This window comes from Selaginella moellendorffii, unplaced genomic scaffold (genome assembly GCF_000143415.4).
Source record: "Selaginella moellendorffii unplaced genomic scaffold, v1.0 SELMOscaffold_5, whole genome shotgun sequence".
NCBI classification, from domain to species: domain Eukaryota; kingdom Viridiplantae; phylum Streptophyta; class Lycopodiopsida; order Selaginellales; family Selaginellaceae; genus Selaginella; species Selaginella moellendorffii.
In genome coordinates this window covers 1,789,235-1,812,114 of record NW_003314266.1, presented here as the reverse complement: position 1 = coordinate 1,812,114, position 22,880 = coordinate 1,789,235, and the positions used below count along the sequence as shown (strand labels likewise).

The window sequence follows — 22,880 nt, the reverse complement described above, 5'->3', positions numbered from 1 at the left end:
TTCATCTTTACTCCACTATTGTATTCATTCATCCTCACTCCATCATCAGGGCAAGATTCTTATCCATCTCCTCTACCCCTCCTCCAAAGAAAAATAAGTTTGAAGTATTGGGGTAGAAAAAAGAAAATGAGAAAAATTGAGGAAAAACAAATGTGGAAGAAGGAAAAGTGGATAAAAAAGCATCAAAAGAGGAATTTATAACAACTGACTATGCAAAAATGGGGAAATCAAAATAAGGATATTTGCTTAAAGCTTGGAAAATAAGGGACTTTTTATTATAAAATACTTCGGACACCACAATATAAATAAAAGATTCACACTGCTCAACCTTTTTAACGCACAACTCAACACTTGAGACAAAAAAATCAATAATAACGCCCACTCTCAAGGGAATATATAAATTCTTCAGTAGAAATAGTAAAGCAAAGGCTCTCAATAACACTCATAAGTAGGGACATACATCCGAAACTCTAGCCAAAGTGACTCAACCATTAGAACAAATAAATACTCAATACTAGAATTGATTAAAGACTCTACTAATGAAACAAAAGCAAGATTCTCAACTTCATGCACATACTTAACATCTAGATTAATATGAGGAGGACAGAAAACACTCAACTCAATACTAGATTAAGAATGAGAATCATAAGAATCATAAATGATTGATATGTCAAAAGAAGAAAACACTACAAATAAAGAAGCAATACTAGGAACATGAGAAGGTGGCTCAGGCTGAGAAATAAAAAGAGGTTAGGAAAGAGTAAAAGGTAAAGAAAAAGGATTAGATGGCAGATTTAAAGTTTGATACCCTATGAAATCTCCACTTCATCTTTAAAGTTATCTCCATAATAATCAAACTTGTCAAAACAATCTAGAATCGAATTCATACACATCATCTTCTTATAAACTTAGTCCTTGAATATTCTCCAAGAACCAGACTACATCATCCATAACTCGCCAATCGATGTCACAAGTCACAATCATGTTCCATATCAACAAGATATGACAGAACACTGAAAATAAGACAAGTTGTGTAATCATGTCCAATAAAAGTTGGAAATGGCAACACACCAAGGATGAGCTAGCACTAATAGCTAAAATTCTAAATCTTGCAAAAAGATTATATATAAGGTAGAGGTTTAAACTTTAATTAATATATCTATTCCTATATCCCAAGCACTTACATTGGTGAAGATGAGGGGCATTATAATTTATCCTTAAAGGGAAATTTTTTCTAATAGTGCTTTGCATTAATGTTTAGGATTATGCTTTTTGTTTTTATTTCTTCATTCTCTTTTAAATTTAAGAATAGATAGACCAAATTCAATCCCCAAATGGACAGTCTATATACTATAGTACTATAATTAATGTATTACTTAGCTAGGGTAATACATATATATATTTACAAACCTTATAATATAATATTATTAGTTTTATTTTATAAAAAATTTTAAATACAACAAGTGTAACTGTAATAAATAGGTAATTTTACTTATGTTATGTCCTGTTATTTGCAAAAAGAAAAGTGATAAGCAGTCCCTTATGTATACAGGATGGTTGATGGTCAATTCCCTGCCACCACTGGATTGAATTTCCAGGCCTGCTGCTCAAGATATCCTTGGTTTGGAGATGCCGAGCGAAGCACGAGAGGATGATACCACGCACTGTTCTGGTACTGATCGTCGTTCTGCAGAGCCCACTGCAAGGTGGTTCCATCCAGATTGATCGCAAGATAGTCCGTGTTTGAAGCCTGGAATCGGTTCTCAGACCACACGAAACTGTAATTGAGAGGATCATATTGAGTCAAGAGCACCTGCCATGATCATCCAATTCGTTTAGTTTGCGAAATTCTTCAAGTTTTCAACAGTGTGCACTAGTTACCTTGTCTCCCGGCTTGGCTGACCCCTTGAGAGCAAGACCAGTCACCTTGTTTATGAGAACGAACGAGGTGAAGTACGTGGTATCATCTCTTCCTCCAGCAGGAACCTTGTACCATGTCTATATGTAATCAAATAGAATGAGATAAGATTACAAAGAACGATGAAAATACAAACCATGCTGTCGAGAGGAACGTTGTTTGGACTAATAGCCACCACGTTTGTCTCATCGTTGTGCTTGACTGCATTCTTGAAAGTTACGTCCACATTTTGCTGCTTCCAAGTCAAGTACTGCCCAAACCAGTGGCATAGAATCCTGTACTCTTGAGAAGGCTCTGTGCATCATCATCATATATATGAGCCACAACCAAGAAGAACAATCATATGATTCATGAGCTTACTGTAGGTGACGAGCTTCCAGTGGGAGTTTCCATTGCTGTTGGATGTCACCACTGGCACCCCATCCTTGAAGCTAGCACTTGAGGAAGTGTGGCTTAGAAAAGATGACTTGTTTACAGTCATGGTGATCAAGACTTGATTTTCGTGGCTCCCTGAAATACGCCACAGGAGATAATTGTCTTGGCCTGCCGGATCATAGTCTCCAATAGTAGCCTTTTGCCATCAAAATTCCATATGATCAGCAACCGTGTATGTATGAATACTATCTTTGTTTACCTTGCTTTGAGACGTTGAGTATGCCTGGGACCGGAGAGCTTTCTTAGAGCCGTGGTTTACAAACACGAACGCGGAGAGGTGACTGATATCCTGGTCCAGGAACTCATCCCTGTCACTGAATTCCTGGTTCAGCAAGTTCCATGACTCATCCCTGTACCACAGCTGCACAAGAGTTTCCCATGATGATCGACAACCGGCAAAGTTTTGAAAGATTTTACCTGGAAGGGATTGAGCGCGTCCTTGGACTTGAGAACAACCTGGTTGCCTTGTTGCGTAATGCAATAGCCAGGATAAGCAGCGGACTCGATGGTGAAAAACTTTGGAGCTGCTGTGAGAGCCATTTCTCTAAACTCTTAAAAGAAAAGACTATAGCTTTGAGAAGCCAAAGGGATGAGTATGAAGTTATAGAGCTCTTTGAACGTATGGCAATCATATAGTAGCAGCTTCTGTCGCATTATCCCATGTGTTTCATGCTTGCTTACTTTGCGATATTCCATGTGCTTCCTTACTTTGTGCAGTCGGCACTGCAGCTGAAAGCTTACAGATTTGTACAGCAAAGGGGGCAACCAGTATTGAACTGGTGACCTATCGGACTGCAGCCGATTGCTCTACAACTGAGCTATGCCTCCATTAACACGCTATTTAACTGCGTTTGCTTTAATCTGACAGCCGAGCACTACTCCTCAAGCCAGGTTTACAGAGAATGTGGGGAGAAGCTCACTTGATCCATGGGTAGGAACTTTGAGACAGTGGGATTTTGTGCTTGGTCATATGCCAAGCAACAGGTCAGCCCGTCACTGCTCCAAATGGTGTTGGGGTGGATGGGGTGGTCATCACCAATGCCAAAGTTCTTGTTAGAGCCACCACCATTCCATTTGGGAATTGCATACTACAGATGAGCAGATGTTTGATTGAAAGTGAAAATTACATCCTAGAATAAAAGATGGAGCATATTTAAAAATAAACAATTTTGGTGAAAGTAGATGTTAAGAATAATTAGAACGAAAAGTTAGTGAAAGGTTAATGCACAAAAAAAATTCACTTACCACGTGAAATTTAAGTCATTTTTCCTCAAATGTTGCCATAAAATAAAAAGAAATCCTTTGTCCAAGCTGATAATGATACCATCCATTTCCAAATGCATATTATCATTGGGATAAAGCACCCTTATATGTTTTGCCATCCATATATGTTTTGCAATATGGATCAAGCACAAGTAATATAAGCTCACACACACTCTCTCCTCTATAAAATCATAAGAGTTAGGTAAGTTTAATGCAATTTAATTTTTTGCCAATGAGCAAGACTACGTTAAAATATTCACCACACAAGTATGCTTATATTTCAAATATAGTAGGATCTAGAATACAGTAACAAGCTCTAAAAATTACATTATGAAGAAGTTTTTTTGCATTACTCACTAGATTTTGTTGTGCCTCACCACTTTATCCATATGTCTCATCACTTTACAACCAGTATTCAAAAATTAGCCATTTACATTGCATTGAATGTGCTTAAGTATCACAAAAATGCCTTTGTAGTGGATAGTGGTTTTTCAGCGAAAGGTAACCTTGAAAGGGTATGACTTGATATTGCTCTAGATTAAGAAGTTTGCAGATTAAACACTTGATGGAAGAATATACAAGAATTGCAAGACTTGAAAAAGCATAGCTTTTAGTTAAACAACACAAGGAAACTAAATCATGACAATGATGATAATGCTCATTAACCAATTTTTTGTTTTAATCTTGAGCTTATCCCATGTTCAACGTTGCTAGCTCAAGTTTGTCTTATATATCCACTAGGAAATCACAAGCATGAGGTACTCAAATCAAAGCCAAACTTAATGTAGCGCACTTGAATTTGGAGTTAAACTCTAAGCCCATTACATTATAGAACAAGGGTCTAGTATAATCCCATGAGCACCAATTCCCCATATCCAGCACTTGCATGCAAAATAGTGTCAGATGGTGTTTGGCACAATTTTGACATACCAGTGGTGTAATGCGATGAGGGTATTCCATCAACTAAAGCAGCATGGAATTTAGGCTTAGACTTTGGTTGGAATACATATTTGACTACTTGAGACATTAGTTTAGCTCTGGGCTGTTGTCATTCCTTGTTCTACGTCCAATTTCTATCCTTATTATACATTTGGAACCCCTTATAACTTCCCTCCCCCCCCGCCCCCGCAGAACACACACTTTGGGCTTTTACCTCAAGCCTCCCTTATTATCAGGAGTTAGTCTTTGGGACTAACTTGAAATTTACTAAATATGGAATGACATTAGTTTGTGAATTTGGACATGGGATTGTGTTTATGACACTTTCCATAATTACCCAATTGGAACAAGACTAACACAAAAGGCATAATAGTGAATATTGAGGGATTAATCTCAATATCACGAGGGTTCTTAACACTAGCAAGTACAAGCTAACAACATAAGTTTCTCATCATCGTATCAAGTATGTTTCACTTAATAACAACTTAGGATTTCCTTCTTTAGTGCCCTTTTGTGTAAACTTTTGAATTTGGATATTTTGGGAGGTCACCCAAAATGACACTTAACCCCAAATATCGTAAAACTCTTAATTGATTGGAAAAGGGGGTGCATTCCTATTTATAGGCCCTTTCCCTCTATATTTGAATCCCATGAATTGTCTTTTAAGTCATTTTCTTTGGTTATTTACATTCTAATCTAAGTGCATATGTGTTGATTAGTTTCTCAACTAGCTTGGGTGGAGACCATAAAGAGAACCAATAGTACCGATCTCTTGCTATCGTGGTAGTAAGGAGAGAATGTTCATAAGGATTAGCCGACAAATATTTTTCAATACCTGAAGTCATATTCATTACACTCTCTCCCCTTTAGAGAAGATCAACATCCTCATTGATGCATAATTGAGTCTAACAAATCGTCAAGGAAATAACTCGAAAGTTAATGAAAAGCACACTATGTGGAAAACACACCAACTTAAATGAGTTATGGAACAACCTCTCCTCTACATCCAAAAACGTTAAGACTCAGACACCCTCTAGTTATCACCGACAAGGAAATGACTAGCGAAGTTAACCACCCTTGTTGCTTAGAGTACCACTCAGCTTACAAAGGAATGATATATTTTTACCCGCAGGGACATAGGGAGAGAGTTAGAGGCTTAACTTCCCCTAAGCAAAAAATCAACCCTATCGAAAAGATTTAGACAACTATTATAAATTGGTAGATGAAGTTGTTTACATGACCATGCCCCTTTTTTAAAAATGAGTTATCAAGAGAAAGGCGCAGACTTGTGATCAATCTATAATAGTTATCCCTATGGTTATGGATTATACCCATGCACCGAAGTGCCAAAGTCAGCTTGCCAAAACTGACCCAAGAATATGTATAATAGAAACGTTTGATTATAAAAATATATTACTTTATTGATTTGCAAGATTTATTACAACAAAAGCTAGTGATTATTATGATTCTTATATTCTGTGACAAGCTCACAAGCATGTGTAAGATTATTAAGAGGCTCCCAAGTTGATTCACAAGATAGGTAACCTTTCCACTTAACTAAATATTCTTTGGTTCAACCATCACATGCCTTATGAGACAAAAGAATATCCTAAACCTCATACTCAGATTCACTATCAATAACATCCAAAGTTGGACGGACATCCTTAGAGTGGCTAGGATCTTAATGATATGGGGTCAGTAAATTGACATAAAACACATCATGAAGTCTAGACATCTCTTGTGGAATATCCAACTGATAGGATATATCACCAATTCATTTCAACACCCGATAGGGTCTAATATATCTCGGTAATAGTTTCTAAGATAAAGATCCTTTAATATTCAAGTTTCAGAAAAATAACCACACATGATCTCCCACTTGATAGGATACATCCCGATGATGATGATCCTTATCATGTCGATACCTATCCTAAGCTTTGCCCATCACCTTAGTAGCTCTAGACCAACTTTGGCATAAGTGCTTAGCATACAAGTCTCAATGGCTGGAACCAATGCTTCGGACATTGGTTTTAATACAACAATCTATTGAAGAACTTCATGAGCATTCCTTTGTAGCATCTCCTATAGAGAACAACTAATAGTGCTGTGAAATATATTATTATAACAGATTTCTATTATGTCCAAATGCTCAACCCAGCCTTGTCGGTTTGCCACGACATAGTACCACAGATAATCCTTAATTTGAGCATTCACAAATTTGGTTTACCCATTGGTTTGAGGATGATAAGTTGTATTAAATTTCAACTTGGTATCGAATAACTGGAATAGTGTGCCCCAAAACTTCCTTGTAAATCTCAAATCTCTATCTGAGATCATCTCTTCTAGAAGACCACGAACCCACACTACTTTATGGAAAAAAAGCTTTGTTGCTTGTTTTGCATTCACTATTTCCATAGTTAGAATGAAGTGTGCAATCTTCAACAACCGATCCACAACCACTATCAAAGTATCATAACCTTTAAACTTTGGCAAGTAAGTGATGAAATCAAGTATCACATTTTGAAATGGCTATACTGATGCTGGAATGCATTGCAACTTTCCAGCTTGCTTCTCAGTTCTACACTTATATTGCTAATATATAGGGCAAAAACATTGCATACCAAACTAGAAAATTCATTTGTTCAATGAAGTAAGAGTCTTTCATTTTCCACCATGTCCCGCTGTCAGAACATCATGATGTTCCCACAAAAACAACTTTTGTAGATCCTCTTGAGTTGGGTGACTTCCCAGGAAATCCAAACTCAAGAGCTTACAATCTAGTGTTTACTTTCCAAGCTCATTTTTATAACAAGAGGTCTCATATTATTCTCTCTATGTTGGTTGATACAGGTTTGAGTTTATCTTCTATTGCTTGACTTGTTGCCACATGTTGCCGTTTACATTTGCGTTGTATGGCGGAACTAGTTTTTATTCTTTATGGCAACGGCCGTACACATGCATGTGCACGGGATGAAGTGGACCTAGTTGTGCATGTGGGCGATCTCAAGTTTGAGTTGCAATCATTGCGGGTGGTGCTGAGTCAAGCTTTTGACCTCATTCTTGGTATGGATTGGTTGCAGTGCAATCATGCCAAGTGTGACTTTGAGGCTTTTCCCCCTTATCTTATACTTCCTTATGTTTCATCCATTCCTCTCACTTCTGTACATCTTCATCCCTCTACTTCTACCTCTGCTTCCATTACTTTTGTTCCCCCACTATTTCCTTCTATGTTTTCGTCTTGTTTTGCTCTTCCCTTTTCTGATCCCTCCGACAATCTTTGTGTTGCAGCAGTTGACCAGCTCATAAAGGAGTATTCTGATCTCTTTGAATTTGACTTATTGTCTGAAGCCAAAATTGCCATACATCATCCGATTCCAACCGGGGATGCTTGTCCAATCAAGGTTCATGTTCGTCGTCGGTCACCAAAGGAGATCAAGATTTTACGTACAAACGTCAAGGAGATGTTGAAGAAGGGTGTTATTCGAAAGTCGCAGAGTCCTTAGACATATAAACCTCATCTTGTGATGAAGTCTGATGGGAGTATTCATTGCTACATCGATTATCGCCCATTAAACAAAGTGACGATCCCAGATGTGTACCCTCTTCCTCACACTGTTGATCTCTTGGATCGTTTGGGGTGAAGTCATTGATTCACCAAGCTAGATCTTGCTTTTGGGTATTAGCAAGTACCGATGGCCGAAGAAGATATTCCTAAGACTACTTTTCGTACACCATTTGGTTTGTATGAGTTCTTGGTGATGCCGTTTAGTTTGAACAATGCTTTAGCAACTTTCCAGCGGATGATGGATGAGGTTCTTTGCGATATGCCAGAGGTGACTACTGACTTCATTGATGATGTCTTGATCCACTCGGAAGGGACATAGGAGGAGCACGTTCGTGATGTTTATAAAGTGTTGGATCGGCAACGCAATACTGGTTTAAAGCTGAAGTGGTTGAAGTGTGTGTTTGGGTCCAAGGACACAACTTATCTTAGATACCATATTTTTCGTAAAGGTTTGCAAACTGATCTTGACAAGCTTGTGGCTATTCTAAAGTTCGCTACTCTGAAGTGTGTGAATGATGTACAGCGCTTCTTGGGCAAGGTGTAGTATCTCGGTCATTTTGTGGATCATCTTTTTAATCACACTGCATCGTTGCGAGCATTGTTGAAGTCATTAACGTCATCTTCCATTTAGTCTCCAAATTGTCAGCGGGCGTTCGTGGATCTCAAAGAGCTATTTATGACTCCTCCGGTTTTGGCATATCCTGACTACACTTTACCTTTTATTTTGCGGGTGGATGCTTTTGACATTGGTCTTGGAGGTGTGCTGATGTAAGAGAGTTCGAGTGTGTCTGATCAGCGCCATCCCATTGCGTATATAAGCTGTATATTACAACCAGCAGAGATGAACGACTTCATGACAGAGAATGAGTGTTTAGCAGCAGTCTGGGGTTTCTAGAAACTTCATGCATATCTACATGGTTCTCAGACATTACTTGAAGGTGACCATGCTGCTGTTACTTCATTATTGAAGTGGAAGAACCTGATTGGTCGTACTGCTTGATGGGCTTTGAAGCTTCAGATATATGATTTTGATGTTGTTCATCGCCCAGGGAGTTTTATGGCTAATGTTGATGCCCTTTCTTGAGCTCCTCTTCCTTCTCCACTCTCTTCTCATGTTTCTAACGAGCATATTGTTCCAACATCTGTGGATTTTCTAGACGAGGATTCTGTGCCGTCAGCAGTTGCTGTACTTGATGTTCAATGTCCACAAGGCACAGAGCAAGATCTACCTTCTCTTGATGAGGTTCGCAAGGCTCAAAAGATTGAGCCATGGATTTAAAGGCTTTAAGATGGGTTTGAGAATCTTGCATCACTTGTTGATGACTTGCCTTTCCGGCATTTACATTCTCAATATCGCTTTGAAGATGGCTTTATTTATTTTGTGGGGACAGATCTTGATGATCATTTACGGTTGGTGGTGTCTTCTGTCTTTATTCCGTAGTTTCTTCATGCCTACCATGATTCTTCTGTTCTCGGTGGGCATATGGGACATTGTTGTGTAACTGAGAAGTTGCGCAAGTCTTTCTATTGGCTGGAGATGCGACATGATATTATCCAGTATGTGCATAGTGTAAGGAACCAACTCGCCGAGGTGTCATAGGCTAAAGGAGCCCCGAAAGCTTGACCAAAATGATAAAAAGTTCATCAGATGGGACCAAGTCTAATATCGAGTCCAAGACCGACTCTAAGACCGAGTTCGAGATAGAGTCCGGAATCGAGTCCGAGACCGACTCGGAGACCAAGTTCGAGACCGAGCTCAAGACGGAGTCCGAGATCCGAAATCAGGTCCGAGACCGAGTCTGAGGTCGAGTCCGAGGTTGGGTCTGAGATCGGGTTTGAGATCGAGTCTGAGATTGAGTCCGAAACCGAATCCGAAGTCGGATCCGAGATCGAGTCCGAGATTGAGTCCGAAACCAAATCCGAAGTCGGATCTGAGATCGAGTCCGAGATTGAGCCAAAGACTAAGTCCGAGTACTAATACGGGTCAAGGGGTGAAAGCCCAAAGCGTGCGTCTCCCAGGGGGGGGGGGGGGGGGGGCTGCAGAGGGTTCCAAAAGTATAGTAGGGATAATGAGGTCCAGGAACCAATCTTGAAGGAACTCTCCAGTGGTGCTTCCAAACTAGCTTGAGGTTGAGACTGGGGCCGAGGGGCCTTGGGTGGGAGTGAGCATGGGCTTGGGTGGTGCCGGAGGGGCCACCCAGAGAAGTGTTCAAGAGCAGCTCCCACTCCCGAAAGGGAAACTGACTGCAGTGCTCCCGGCTCATGTGGAGTGGTGCCCCACTTGAGTACCTTGCGGCTCATTGGTCCTCGCCCTTCTTAGGGGCTTGGGCCTTCCCTTCGGGATGGAAGTGGGGGGGGTAGAGGTACCTATACCGGGCCGTTAGGCCACGGTGTTTCGCCCCGACATCCCGAAACAAGTGCTGCACCCAAGGCTTAGGATTTAGAGGGTCCCATGATCAAGTCTTGTTGTACTAAGGGGTGTTAGGAACCTAGAGGCTTGGTGTGCTTGGTTGTTTGTGCCTGCGGGGAGTGTAACCGAACCTTAAGTCCAGTCTAACCCGGGGAGGGGGATTGGGAGAGATTTGGGAATCCGTAGATGGATGGCTAACACTCCATTGCTCGTGCAGTAAGTAGCTGAAACTAAGTAGGACCAAGTAGGAGTTGGTATAATAGGTGAGAAATTTGGCAAGGGAACTTAGCACAAGCCAAGGCAGTGTTGGTCAGATAGACGAGGTAAGCTGGCAAATTGGAAAGGAAAAATTTGTGGCTTACACATAGCTACATTTGGTGCCAAGTTCGTAATACTCCCCCTCGTGCTGCAGAAGGACAGTTAGAGTCAATTGCAATTTCTCATCCATTTGAGTTGGTGGCGTTTAATCTTATAGGACCTTTTCCATGATCGAATGCTGACAATGAGTATATTATTATTGCTTCTAACTACTTGACTCGTTGGGTGGAAGTTGGTGCTCTTGCTAGTGCCTATACAACTGCTATTGGATACTTCTTCCTCAATCAAATGGTATTCCAACATTCTTGTCCAAAGCGGATTCTTTCGGATAATGGTCCTGCATTTATGACTGAGGCATTTCATGTTTTGACATCTTGGTTGGGGATACGCCACACTTTCATTAGTGTTTATCATCCACAATCAAATGGTCTGGTGGAATGGCTCGTTCAGACATTCAAAGGGATGATTGCGAAGTATGTGAATTTTCAGCATTCGAATTGGGATGGTTATTTACTGTCTCTTTGGTATGCATATGTCATAGGGGTGTAGAGTTCTATTGGTGCTTCATAATATAAACTCTTATATGGTCATGATGCAATATTATTAATGGAGTTGGGTTTACCTTTGCGATTGCCACGAACTGCTGATGCTAGGTCGTGGGATCAATATTTGACGAGCATTCTTCCGCTTGTTCGAGTAAAATCTGCCAAACACTTAGGCCGCATACAAATGGGATAACAACGGCACTACAACTCCCATCATCGTTTACTTGCAGAGTACAAAGTGGATGATTCGGTGTTAGTCCGTTTTCCTTACGGTATGTGGTTTATCTAAGGGGCTGCTTGCGCAGTGGAAAGGACCATATCGGGTGTTGTGGCAAGTTGGACCACAAATTTATGAGGTTCGGCATGACGTCTAGTAGGTTGATCCTCCAGAGATTGTGCATGTGCAGTAGTTAAAATACTTCATACAAAGGGATCAAGAGAAGTTAATACCACCTACAGATCCACCAATACCTCCTCCTAATGTTCCTCCAGATCCCGGCCCGTCTATAAGAGAACCCTAATGGTCTTCCATTATTCTGAGAGGAGGGGATGATGTGAGGGCCAAGTGTACGGTTATGATGCCGTATACTAATATTAGCATAGTGGGATTTTAGTAGCTATCAGATTGGTTTCAATCCGGACCACTTGTTCCTATATATAAGCTAGGGTTTTTAGGCTAATTGATATGCACATTTTTTGTATTCCCTTTTATATTTCAAGCACTCACAATTAGTTTTGTATTTATAATTTTTAAATATTTTAATAATTTATAAACTTTCCTAAAACTTTCTAGTATATTCTAGTTTATTCTACTATCTAATGGTTGATATACAATAAGATTAATATTATAATTATAAATTATAAACATGTTTATAATTATAAACTTCTATTTGATTAAATTGAATTAGTAAATAAAAATAACACTACTGCTGTATGAAATAGGAAAAACACTATTATTAAGCAAACTAAACAATATTTGCACACACTTAGAACCCTAAACTAATTTATTTTTACAGGATTAAAATGTTGGCACAGATTTCCTTTTAAACAAACCTCAGTAAACCATTGACATGGAGCAATGTCATGCAGTCCCTAGAGTATTTCATCAAGCATTGCAGCTCCTCCTCTGTCCACTAGTTCTGCCTCTTCTCGACATCCAAAGTAAGAAAGGTGGATGTGAAGCTCGGATCCATACCTTCCTGCAAGCTCAACACCTCTTCAGATCCACGGCCACTTGGATGTAATCTCCACACTGCTCTATCATTAGCCTCTCGTCTGCCAGAAGCTCCATAAACTTGTTAGTGATCCCCCACAGCGGCTCCTCGAGCTTCTTCTCAAGATGGCACCTCTGGCAGTGGCAGTCGTCGACCTTCTCACCACCCGTGGCCACAGCGCGTAGCCATACGACCGCGCTTCCTGATTCCATGTCGCGAGCAGCGTACACGAACATGGACTTTCCGAACTTGCGGATGCTCACGTTGGGCAGGCAGTGATTGATGAAGGCTGGCAGCGCGAACTCGTCGCTGTAGTTTTCGGAGAGGACGAACTCCGTGGAGCAGCCCAGGATGTTTCGGATCCTCATCACATCAAACTCGAGCTCTTCTGTTGCAACTGGTCTGCGCATGTTCATTTGATGCATGCTCGGAGCTTCCTTGTCCACCAGCTTGCTGGGAGAAGGCCGCATAGACAACTGATCCATCGCGGCCTCGGCCATGCTATGCCGTAGAGTTCTTGGATGCCAAGCACACCTGGAGAAGGCTGGCGAGGAGCTCCGTGTTGTTGTCTCCTTGATCCATCTTCTCTCGCATGTCCCGCTTGAGTGGAACCTTCACCGAGACGATGAGCAAATCCCCCTGACGGACATCCGTCGTCGTGAAGATCCCCCTCCCACGCCCGTCCTTCGTCACCTCGACTCGAACGGGACCGACGAACTCCGCAACGTTTGGAGGACTTTGCTTGCTACAGCCTCCCGTGAGAAACTTGGAAAGATCGCGAAGGCCGGACTCGCTCTGCTCCCTGAAGATCCTGGCTTTCAGGCTCTCTTCCAGGCAAGCTTCCGCACGACTGTACTGCCGGAGCTTCCATAGTGCTCAAATTTTCGGGAGGAGGCTCCTCTCGTTTCCAGCCCGGAGATCCAGCGCGCTCTCAGCGTCCTCCAGAGCCTTGTGAGCCCATCCCAACTGGAACCACAAGGCACTCCGCTCGACTGGAGAGTCCCACGAATCGATCTTCCTCGCTGCGTGAGAGTTTTAACGCTTGTGTATAGAGCTCCACTGCCGTGGCGAAGTTCCGCTGCGAGAAATCCTTGCTTAGTGCGTCTGGACTGGATCGTCTTGCAAAGACGAGCAGCGTGACAAACTTGAAGTGCTGCCGGATTGGAAATCCACAGGCACGTACCTAGGCGAAGAATCCCGCTCTCCACAACGCAAGGCTCGTAGACGACGATCTCGGCGCCCTAGGGCAGCATCTTCTCCGGCTCTCGAGTGACAAGGATTCTCATGGGGTGGGGGGATAACATTAGCGAGGAGGCGATGACGATCTGGAGATGGACGCTCGCGTCAAGACAATGCGAGGCCTCGCGAGCTCTTTGTCAAGCTCCGGCCCCTCCAACGCTGGATCCACGCAATGCTTCGATGGAGTAAACGGTCAGTATAGCTCTTCTCATTCCTCTTGATCGAAAGAAAGAAAGAACACGAGAAGTCTGGAAATTTGGATCCAGGCCAGAACTCGTGGAGACGCCGATGGAGTGCATGGTCAGTATAGCTTCTCATTCCTCCTGAAAGAAAGAACACTAGATCTCTGGAAATTTTGCACAAAGGGAGGTACGTTGCTATCATAAGCTTTGTGGTTTCTAACAGGATCTTCGCAGCGTAATGCCTGAAAAGCCATCATCGTCCCGGTCAGGAGCTCACATACTTGGTGACAGCCTTGGTTCCCTCGGAGATTGCGTGCTTTGCGAGCTCGCCAGGGAAGATGAGCCTGACCGAGGCCTGGACCTCGCGGCTCTGGATGGTGGGCTTGTTGCTGTATCGAGCCAGCCGCCCGGCCTCGGTGGACAGCCGCTCGAACATATCATGGACCAGGCTGTTCATGATGTTCATGGCTTTGATCGAGATGCTGATGTCCGGGTGGACTTGCTTGAGTACCTTGTAGATGTAGATCTTGTACGAGTCGCCCTGGAGCGCCTTGAGCTTCTTCATGGAGCTGCGCTGCTGCTGCCCCGACGATCCGCCGCCGGTGGATGGGAGTTTCTTCACGGCCTTCATTCTCGAGTCCAGCTCTGCCATCGGTAGTGATCGTTGCGCTGGCCGCTCGAAACGTTTTAAAGGTGGAGAGCTGTAGTCGTGGAGGTTCCAAGTGTTGTGACGCTCGGCTCGAGAAAACCAGCCATGTCAGCTGACAACGGAACCGGAAGAGCACCATTACCGGTTTGGGTACGAGGTAAAAAGTTTTACTGGTTTTAAAACGCTTCTGACGATCTTGAAATCTCCTCAGCTAGCCCGATTCTCCTTCGCCAGATAGAAGTTCCTGGAGCTCCAAGCCGAATGGATAATGCAGCAAGCTGGCATCTATCTCCAAAAGCCCTTCTCATCTATTCGCTTGAGGGAGGGGTCGAACCTCCGACCTTGCGGTTAACAACGCTCTGACCGTCTGAGCTACTCAAGCTTTACAATAGTTAATTGTAATTTCGACTTGAGCAGAAAGACAAGCAGACATCTTGGCCAGGCATTTTCTTTGGGAACTTGTGACTGAGATGCTGTTCTTGAAGCGGAGTTTTTGCTGGTACCAATTGCTCGCTCGCTTGGAAAGGGCACTTCTTCTTTTCACTTAAGTCTTGTGATCCAAGAGCCGTAAATTTGCAGGCTGGGAAGCTGAAAATCTTCGAGTAGAAGCTGGATCAATCCCGGACCTTGAGAGGTAGATTGAAGTTGTGATCAGCAAACACAGTGGCTGATTGATAAACATTCAATGGACGGACAGAAACCGAATGTTACAAACGAGAGAACACTTACAAGTCAGAAGGATACAAGCAAATTAATGCCGACGAGGTGGTAGTATAGTAATTTTCTTGTGTTTGTTGGTTCTTTTACTGTCCCTGTTGATGAATTCGCTGTGCTGTTCTTCCTTGTTTGTACAGGAGAGAGAGACGGCGGCTAAGTTGGAAAGAATCGACTGGCGAGGCTGCCATCGCCATCCTCCTCGGGTAGTGTTGGATGCGGGAGCTCGAAAACCAGGTCGTAAGATCGCTTGTGCTTGAGCTTGGCGAGAGTGGCGGAGAGATCATCCGTGCATTTGTTGATGCGCTCCAGCAATCCGGGAAGCGAATTGAGAACCTCCAACCGTCTGGTCTGGATCGCAGACAAATCACCTGCGAATTTCCAGACATTCTTCTCTCACTCAATCAGGAGGAATGAGAAGCTAGCTATGTACTAACCATTTACTCCATCGAGATATGGCGTGTGTAGCGGCGGCTCTAGCGTTGGAGGGGGCCGGAGCTTGACAAGATGGTCCTGGAGCAAAGATTTAAACCTGGCGGGGCCTTGGCTGCGCATTCTCTTGACGCGCGCGTCCATCTCTCTCACCTCCTCCTCCAGGGCCTCCAGATCGCCATCGCCCTCTCCCATTCCCTCCAATCCCAAGAGCCCTAATGTTGAGAACCCTAAAGTTTTTCTCAGTCTCGTCGCTCGAGTGCTCTCCATTGGGAGTCGAATCACTGGCACCGGGGAATGGTTTGTGGGGCGGCATTGTGGATTGACACAGGGTGTGATCGAGAGTGATGTGGTGATCCAACGCAATGGACTACAGGAATATTCTGAGGATATTCTGAAGATCTTCTTTGATCTGAGGATTAAAGTGAATAAGAAATTATTAGCTGAAAATTACACTTAAGTAATGTAAAGCTGGAGTAGCTCAGATGGTCAGAGCGTGCGGCTGTTAACCGCAAGGTCGGAGGTTCGACCCCTCCCTCTAGCGAACAATTAATTTAAAATGCCAAATCGAAATTAATGCTTCCGCATTGCTTTCCCTGATTGTGTCACCAATTGACGAAATCGGCTCCAGCTGCCACTAAGAAAAATGTTCACAAGTATAACAAAATGTTCCAGTAGGTCTCAAGGTGTGATCCATAACCAGCATTTTGTCGAGGTATGGATCGATCTCTTCTCTTTGGGCCATAAATCTAATTTCTTTTGAGTTTGCCGCTTGCCAGCCATAATCTCAGTTTAGCATTCTATAGCGGGACGTTTTTTTGTCCCTCATTCGGTCGGTTTTGTCCATCTTTTCTGGATCTATCCATGCGAGCACTTGTGCTCTCTCCTTGTCATGGTCTATAGATATTGTAAGATCAGACCTTGCTTTCTCGAGTCCATATTCATCTGACTTAGGCGACCAGCAACCGTACCGCGCAGTGCACCGCCGCGGTACTCGTATACCGTGCGGCGAGCTCCACCTTGTAAAAAATCTGTAATCGCGTAGGCTTTTCCATTCCGGAAAGACGAGGCGATGCCCTTGACCGGTTTGACCGTCAGTCCGTCAGTCAGGCTGCGTGGGGAAACGCACGGCGAAGAAGGAAACGAGGCGAAGAAAAAATCCAATGGCCATGGAGGAAGAGGAGGAGGACGCGGTCTCTCGGGTCTTTCTTTCTCTTCTTCCCTATTCTCTCCTCTTGGCGATCATCGCGGCGCCCGCGACGCTTCTTCTTCTTCTTCTTCCCTTGCGCCGATCTTCCCCGGCCTAGGTCTTGATCTTCAATGCGGTTGCTCCTCCTTGTTTCTTTCTTCTACCTGGATGAGATTTCTGGGGCAGCGCATCATCGCGGCAGGGATTGTAGGCCGCAGCTGGAGCGCGCTTGGCGTTTTCCCGGATTCTTGCGGCGGGTGCGTCATCGTCATGCTGATTCACGGCGCTAGGGACAAGAAGAAGATCGTCGGCGCATTCGCTAGGAGCTCCGCGCGATCCAGCGGCATCGGCAGAGAGATTTCGTGCTGCCGGGGGTGAGATTTCGCGATCCGATGTTCCGGCGCTCATACCGCATTGCCGGATGTCTTGTTGCCGCTTGTTGGATCGTCGCGACAGTCTGTGGTAAGATCGATCGACGCTCGCTCTCATTTATTTCTTTCGTTTTTCTTGCTAGGCGCCAGCTCTGTCGGAGTGTGCTATGGAAGAAATGGGGATAATCTTCCTCCTCCACAAGTGGCCGTGCAGCTCATCCAGGCGCAATCGATCACCAAGGTCAGGATCTTCTCCTACGATGCCGAGACTCTCCAGGCATTCGCAAACACACAGATCGAGCTCGTCATCGGCACCACAAACGCACAGGTTGTGGATTTCGGGCAGTCCCAGGGCGACGCTGCCGACTGGGTGACACGAAACGTAGCGGCAGCTCTTCCGGCCACCAAGATCGTTGCCATTGCCGTTGGCTCGGAGGTGATCACGAGCGCTCCAAATGCCGCTGGCTATCTGGTTGCAGCCATGACCAACATCTACTCGGCTCTCCAGCAAGCCGGGATAGACAAACAGGTGAAAGTCTCGACGCCACTCTCCATGGGTGTTCTTGGGACGTCGTTTCCGCCATCGTCGGCCACTTTCGATCCCAGGTTCTCGGCGGTGATGCAATCGTTGCTCGAGTTTCTCAGCCGGACTGGATCATACTTGATGGCCAACGTCTATCCTTACTACGCGTACCGGAACGACATGAGATACATCTCCTCCGACTTTGCACTCTTCCGGCCAAACCAAGGCTTCACGGACTCCAACTCGGGCCTCCACTACTGGAACCTCTTCGACGCTCAGCTCGACGCGCTCTACTACGCAATGGCCGCGTACAACCACCGGGAGATCCTTATAGTTGTGAGCGAGACCGGGTGGCCGTCCATGGGTAATGCGGACGAGGTGAACGTCGTCAACCTCGACAATGCTGCTTCCTACAATGGGAATCTCATCAAGCACTTGAGCAATGGGAGTGGCACTCCATTCCGGCCGGGGATCACAACGGATACTTACATTTTCGAGCTTTTCAACGAGGACTTGAGGGAGGGCCCGACTTCCAACAGGAACTGGGGTCTTTTCAAGCCGGATGGGACCAAAGTGTACAACATTGATTTTGGTAACAGTATTGTGGTTCAGCGGAACCGGAGCTTTTGCGTCGCAAATCCGAATGCCAGCTTCACAGACTTACAGATTGCGCTGGACTGGGCCTGCGGACCAGGCCATGCCGATTGCCAGGCTATTCAACCGGGCCAGTCCTGCTATCTTCCCGACACGGTTGCTTCACACGCATCGTATGCGTTTAACAGCTACTTCCAGAGCAACGGGATGGATCCCAGTGCTTGCGACTTCTCAGGAGCAGCAGCCGTCACGATTGCCGATCCGAGTTAAGTTTATCGAGAAAGTTTTGTGTTTTCTAACTTGACGCAAATGGCTGGCAGCCTACGGCTCGTGTATCTACAAAGGAAGGTACGTTGTTATCATAGGATTTGTGGTTTCTTAACAGGATCTTTACAGCTTAATGCCTGGAAAAGCATTGTCCGCTCGCGATCCTCGGCTTTTGCTCCCACTCGCTGCAATACTATTCACCAAATTTTGTCTACTCTGAGAGGTAATTACCATTTTGTCCATCCACAACCCGGTCAGGAGCTAACATACTCTTAGTTCCCTCGGAGATTGCGTGCTTTGCTAGCTCGCCAGGGAAGATAAGCCTCACCAAGGGTTGGACCTCGTCTTGGATTTCGCAGCTCTGGATGGTGGCCTTGTTACTGTCTCTACCCGGCCTCGGTGGACAGCCGCCCGAACATATCATGGACCAAGCTGTTCATGATGTTCATGGCTTTGATCGAGATGCTTATGTTCTGGTGAACTTGCTTGTAGATGTAGATCTTGTAGGAGTCATTCTAAAGTTCTTCTTAAAGCTGTGCTAGCTAGACAACACAACCAGAAGAACGCAATCACCATTTCAGTTTGCTTACGAGGTAACAAGTTTACGCTTTAACAACTTTACGCACGCTTCTAACCAACGTTTTTCTTCTTCTTTCTTCCTCCAGATTAAGCAGACTTGCAGGACGATCGTTATAGATATTATAAACACTGGCGGGATAACCGGCCATGCCATTTCAGCTGACAACACTACTGCTAGCACTTCGGTGCGAGAAGCGACCACTTCAGCTGACAACAACACTGTTAGCGGTTTGTTCCTTCACTGGTTTTAAGACGGTTTTAAGACGGTTTCTAACGGTCTTTCTCTTTTTTTTTCTTCCAGATTGATGTTGTGATCAGCAAACACAGTTTTTCTTCATTGACGGTGTAACACAATAGCAAATTGATCGTTAGGTCATTGGACGGGCAGAAACCACTGCTAGAGAACTGGAAAGTTTCTGAAGATCGCGCACGGACTCGAAGTTCGCGAGTGTTTTAACATGCCATCTGTGCCCTAATAAAACACGTCGGTATGTGACGTGGTTAGAGGAGAGCGCGACACGTAAGCGGGAGCCCAAAGGCGCAGAATCAGAGGTCTGGGCAAAAGAAAATCATACCAGCTGATATTTTAGTTTTTAACTGATATTGGGACCACGTGTCCCAACGCTACTATCTACCCCTTGACAAGTTGAATGCTTTAAAAGAATCTTCATGATAGGCCGGTTTGTACCCATTCCTCCCCAATGCACATGGTAAAACCTTGCACTGCCCGGGAATCGAACCCGGGTCTGTTCCGTGGCAGGGAACTATTCTACCGCTAGACCAGCAGTGCGTTACTTTGTTAAAACAAAATAAATTTCTCTTGGAAGCGACCTTGTCTGGATCGACATGCCTGGAAAATGTCTTGCTCTATCGCTCCATCACTACTCTCCACAGCGGCGCCGCTGCTCTCGCCAAGATCTACATTTTTTTGTAGCGGGCGCGGTGCTTGCAGCATTTCGGATCCTCGTTGCACAGCAGCCAGTACAAGCCAGCATATGGCACTCTCCCGTAGAACTATGCTTTGATAACCCGCTCTCCCCAAGCGACTGTCGGAGCCAGAGCACCAAGTTGGGGATGTAAGTCACGACGACTGCTGGCAGTTCTCCGCAAAGTCAAGCACGCCAGGATGTTGTCCGCCTGGGAGATCCTTCTTTCAACTGCTCCTCTTGCCCGGGACGTAGATGCGAAGTTGGGCTCACGAGCTCTGCTACGCAAGTTGTGGACTCGATCAGCCCAACACCACCCTCGACTGGATATTGCGCGAACTTAAAGGGGCCACACAACTCCAAGCGTTCGGGCTTCACACACAGGATGTCGTCCCGACGTAGAATGCCATGTGTCACACAAAGTCGGTAATGCTCCACTTTGTAGTTTTGTAAGTTAATATAGACTTGAAAAATCAAGGTCTGATATAATTAAAACATGAGAGGCTGGACATGACCGACCGAGTGAGGGACAAATAGAAAGTATTGCACGTCGCACTATGCATTGCTCAAACTACTATGGATGGCAAGGCAAAAAATGGACTAAAGCAAATCGGCAAGCTCAAAGAAACTTTATGGCCCAAAGAGAAGACATACCTTTATCGTTTTGAGCGAGAGATTTCCAACACCTGCAAGACTACGGGTTATCATCCACAAGGATAAAAATGGAGTATACTTTACCGGATCGCTTAGAAGCCCACGAGCTTTCACGCTCTTTAGAACAACCTCACGAAGTTCCTGTGCACGATCAAGCCAGCTTCCTCCCATCAGATTCTCGATCGCGGCCTTGATCCCGTCCTTCTCGGCCTTGTCGATCTTCAGGCCAGCCTTCCAGTCGTGAACAAGCACCTTGCAGTTGAGGTTCTGCTCGATCGCGCATGGCCACCCCAGCACAGGCACTCCGTTTGTCACGGCCTCGAGCACTGAGTTCCAGCCGCAGTGGCTGAGAAATCCTCCCACCGATGCGTGTGACAAAACTTGGAGCTGCGGTGCCCAGGATACTATCCGGCCTCTTGTGAAGGAGGAAGCTCTTGCTGCCTCGGTGATCTCTTTGGTGCTTTCGTTCTTCTGCTCTGGCGGAAGCACCCAAAGGAAAGGCCTCTCCATTTCTAACACTGCCTTTGAGAGTTCCTGGAGGTCCAAGTCGGGTAGCGCAACAACGCTGCCAAAGGAGATGTAAAGCACCGACTTTGGAGCTTGAGTGTCCAGCCAAGCTATGCAGCCACCGTCTTCTTCTCGCAAGCTGTGACAAAGCCTTGTTCTCGCTGGATCTAGATTAAAAAGTGGCCCGACCCCTGTGCACTTCTCTCCAAAAACTTTTCTCAAGGACTGGAATGCATCTGGTTCCAACTCTTCGGCCGAGTTTATCAGTAAGCACGAGTTGTCATCGAAGTTCCTGAGAGTTTTTTCTTGCTCTTGCATCAAATACTCGAGCGTTCCCTTGAATTCCATCCTTGCGTAGTATGGGAAATCCTTGAGCTTCGTTGGAGAGAGCCCCGGAACGTAGGAAATCGTTCTTTCGTCGCCATCTACGTAAATGGTCACGAGAGAAGAGTTTAAACAGATCTTACCTTTAATCGGTGCCTCACCGGCTGATATAAGAAGGGGCAAATGGTAGTGGACATTGATCCAAGTCGCGCTCCCAGGCCAGTAGGACGCACAAGAAACCCCAAATTTCTTGGCAGACTCGACATGCCATCCCCAGAGATAATCTGCGACGATGCACGAAACTCGCTCGCCGCGATTAAGCATCTCTCTCAACAGATCTTCGAATGGGACCTGCGCGCCGCGAAGGGCCTGGACGAAATTTCCCTGATCTACATGGCAGGACGCATCGTACCCTTGAGGAATTTCGTAGGGGAAATCTAAGCTCTCGAACCGGATGCTGCCCTCCAGCTCCCTTGGCCATGTCCAACGCTCCCGGATCCTGGAATCGATGCTCGCAATATTCACCAGCGTCACGAGCGCGCCGCGATCCGCCAGTGCCACAGAGAAGCCGATGAGAGGAGGGATGTGCCCCTGGGCAGGATAGGGAAGGACTAGAATGTGAGAAGACAGAGATGCCATGCCCTACCTCGTTGAATTTTCCCGCCTTATAAAACCTTAAATAAATAAAGCAGCCGTTAATTTCAAAAGTATTAACGTATAATAATTTGTTAATAAAAATTATCACTGTTAGTTTGTGAGGACCAGATACAATGCTATATATTAATATTAGTGTAGTGCATATTTATGAATTCTATTTTATATTCCAGTGCACTTACATTAGTGGAGTTAAGGGGCATCTTGAATTGTTCTAGAAGTGGTTTTTTTGTTTAAATTTACTTTTTGTATTATCTCTAACTGATCTGATGTTCTATCTAATCAAGCATCCAACCAATTGATGTAGCAACTAATTTTACTAGTCACATTCAATTGTTTTTATAACTCTAGAATCTAGATCACTTCAAACCTTAGTTGAATGAGTTGGAAGTCCTTAAATATTTCTTGGTGTACTTAACAAAACTCTACAAAGATTTACATCCAAGCATACAAGAAACAAAGACAGACC

General features: G+C 44.7%; 5 protein-coding genes and 3 non-coding genes across 11 annotated transcripts; 2 read left to right on the top strand and 6 right to left on the bottom strand.

Annotated features, from left to right (window-relative positions):
* Positions 1–1,455: 1,455 nt before the first annotated feature.
* On the bottom strand, positions 1,456–2,926 carry LOC9658824. Its single transcript, XM_002964800.2, has 6 exons — positions 2,771–2,926; positions 2,553–2,714; positions 2,279–2,489; positions 2,055–2,212; positions 1,882–1,998; positions 1,456–1,813 (listed from the first exon to the last, which is right to left on the bottom strand). The coding sequence occupies exons 1-6, from the start codon at positions 2,891–2,893 to the stop codon at positions 1,565–1,567; spliced, it is 1,020 nt and encodes a 339-aa protein (XP_002964846.1). The 5' UTR covers positions 2,894–2,926; the 3' UTR covers positions 1,456–1,564.
* Positions 2,927–3,109: 183 nt separating this feature from the next.
* TRNAC-GCA lies at positions 3,110–3,181 on the bottom strand. The gene has a single exon. It is a non-coding gene; the product is annotated as a tRNA-Cys (tRNA).
* Positions 3,182–14,293: 11,112 nt separating this feature from the next.
* LOC9658823 (late histone H2B.L4) lies at positions 14,294–14,782 on the bottom strand (the record flags this gene model as incomplete). Its single annotated transcript, XM_002964799.2, has 1 exon — positions 14,294–14,782. A coding segment is annotated over one exon (489 nt), but the record flags the coding sequence as incomplete, so codon positions are not given.
* A 563-nt stretch (positions 14,783–15,345) lies between these two features.
* On the bottom strand, positions 15,346–16,138 carry LOC9660194. The gene is made up of 2 exons (XM_002964798.2): positions 15,829–16,138; positions 15,346–15,762 (listed from the first exon to the last, which is right to left on the bottom strand). The coding sequence occupies exons 1-2, from the start codon at positions 16,091–16,093 to the stop codon at positions 15,548–15,550; spliced, it is 480 nt and encodes a 159-aa protein (XP_002964844.2). The 5' UTR covers positions 16,094–16,138; the 3' UTR covers positions 15,346–15,547.
* Positions 16,139–16,293: 155 nt separating this feature from the next.
* TRNAN-GUU lies at positions 16,294–16,367 on the top strand. The gene has a single exon. It is a non-coding gene; the product is annotated as a tRNA-Asn (tRNA).
* A 634-nt stretch (positions 16,368–17,001) lies between these two features.
* LOC9658822 (glucan endo-1,3-beta-glucosidase 13) lies at positions 17,002–19,978 on the top strand. Of its 4 annotated transcripts, XM_024669638.1 has the most exons (8): positions 17,003–17,474; positions 17,527–18,765; positions 18,821–18,848; positions 18,897–18,990; positions 19,044–19,243; positions 19,301–19,360; positions 19,433–19,574; positions 19,648–19,978. In XM_024669638.1, exons 1-4 carry the CDS (start codon positions 17,405–17,407, stop codon positions 18,985–18,987), a joined length of 1,428 nt encoding a protein of 475 aa, XP_024525406.1. In that variant the 5' UTR covers positions 17,003–17,404; the 3' UTR covers positions 18,988–18,990; positions 19,044–19,243; positions 19,301–19,360; positions 19,433–19,574; positions 19,648–19,978. The 4 variants fall into 4 exon arrangements, with proteins under 4 accessions (XP_024525405.1, XP_024525404.1, XP_024525406.1 ...); XM_024669637.1 differs by having other exon boundaries at positions 17,002–17,474; positions 19,072–19,360; XM_024669636.1 differs by having other exon boundaries at positions 17,002–17,474; positions 19,055–19,360.
* Positions 19,979–20,065: 87 nt separating this feature from the next.
* On the bottom strand, positions 20,066–20,136 carry TRNAG-GCC. Its single transcript has one exon. It is a non-coding gene; the product is annotated as a tRNA-Gly (tRNA).
* A 563-nt stretch (positions 20,137–20,699) lies between these two features.
* Positions 20,700–22,396, bottom strand: LOC9660193 (UDP-glycosyltransferase 85A7). The gene is made up of 3 exons (XM_024670021.1): positions 21,901–22,396; positions 21,011–21,858; positions 20,700–20,958 (listed from the first exon to the last, which is right to left on the bottom strand). The coding sequence occupies exons 1-3, from the start codon at positions 22,394–22,396 to the stop codon at positions 20,929–20,931; spliced, it is 1,374 nt and encodes a 457-aa protein (XP_024525789.1). The 3' UTR covers positions 20,700–20,928.
* Between the last annotated feature and the right edge of the window lie 484 nt (positions 22,397–22,880).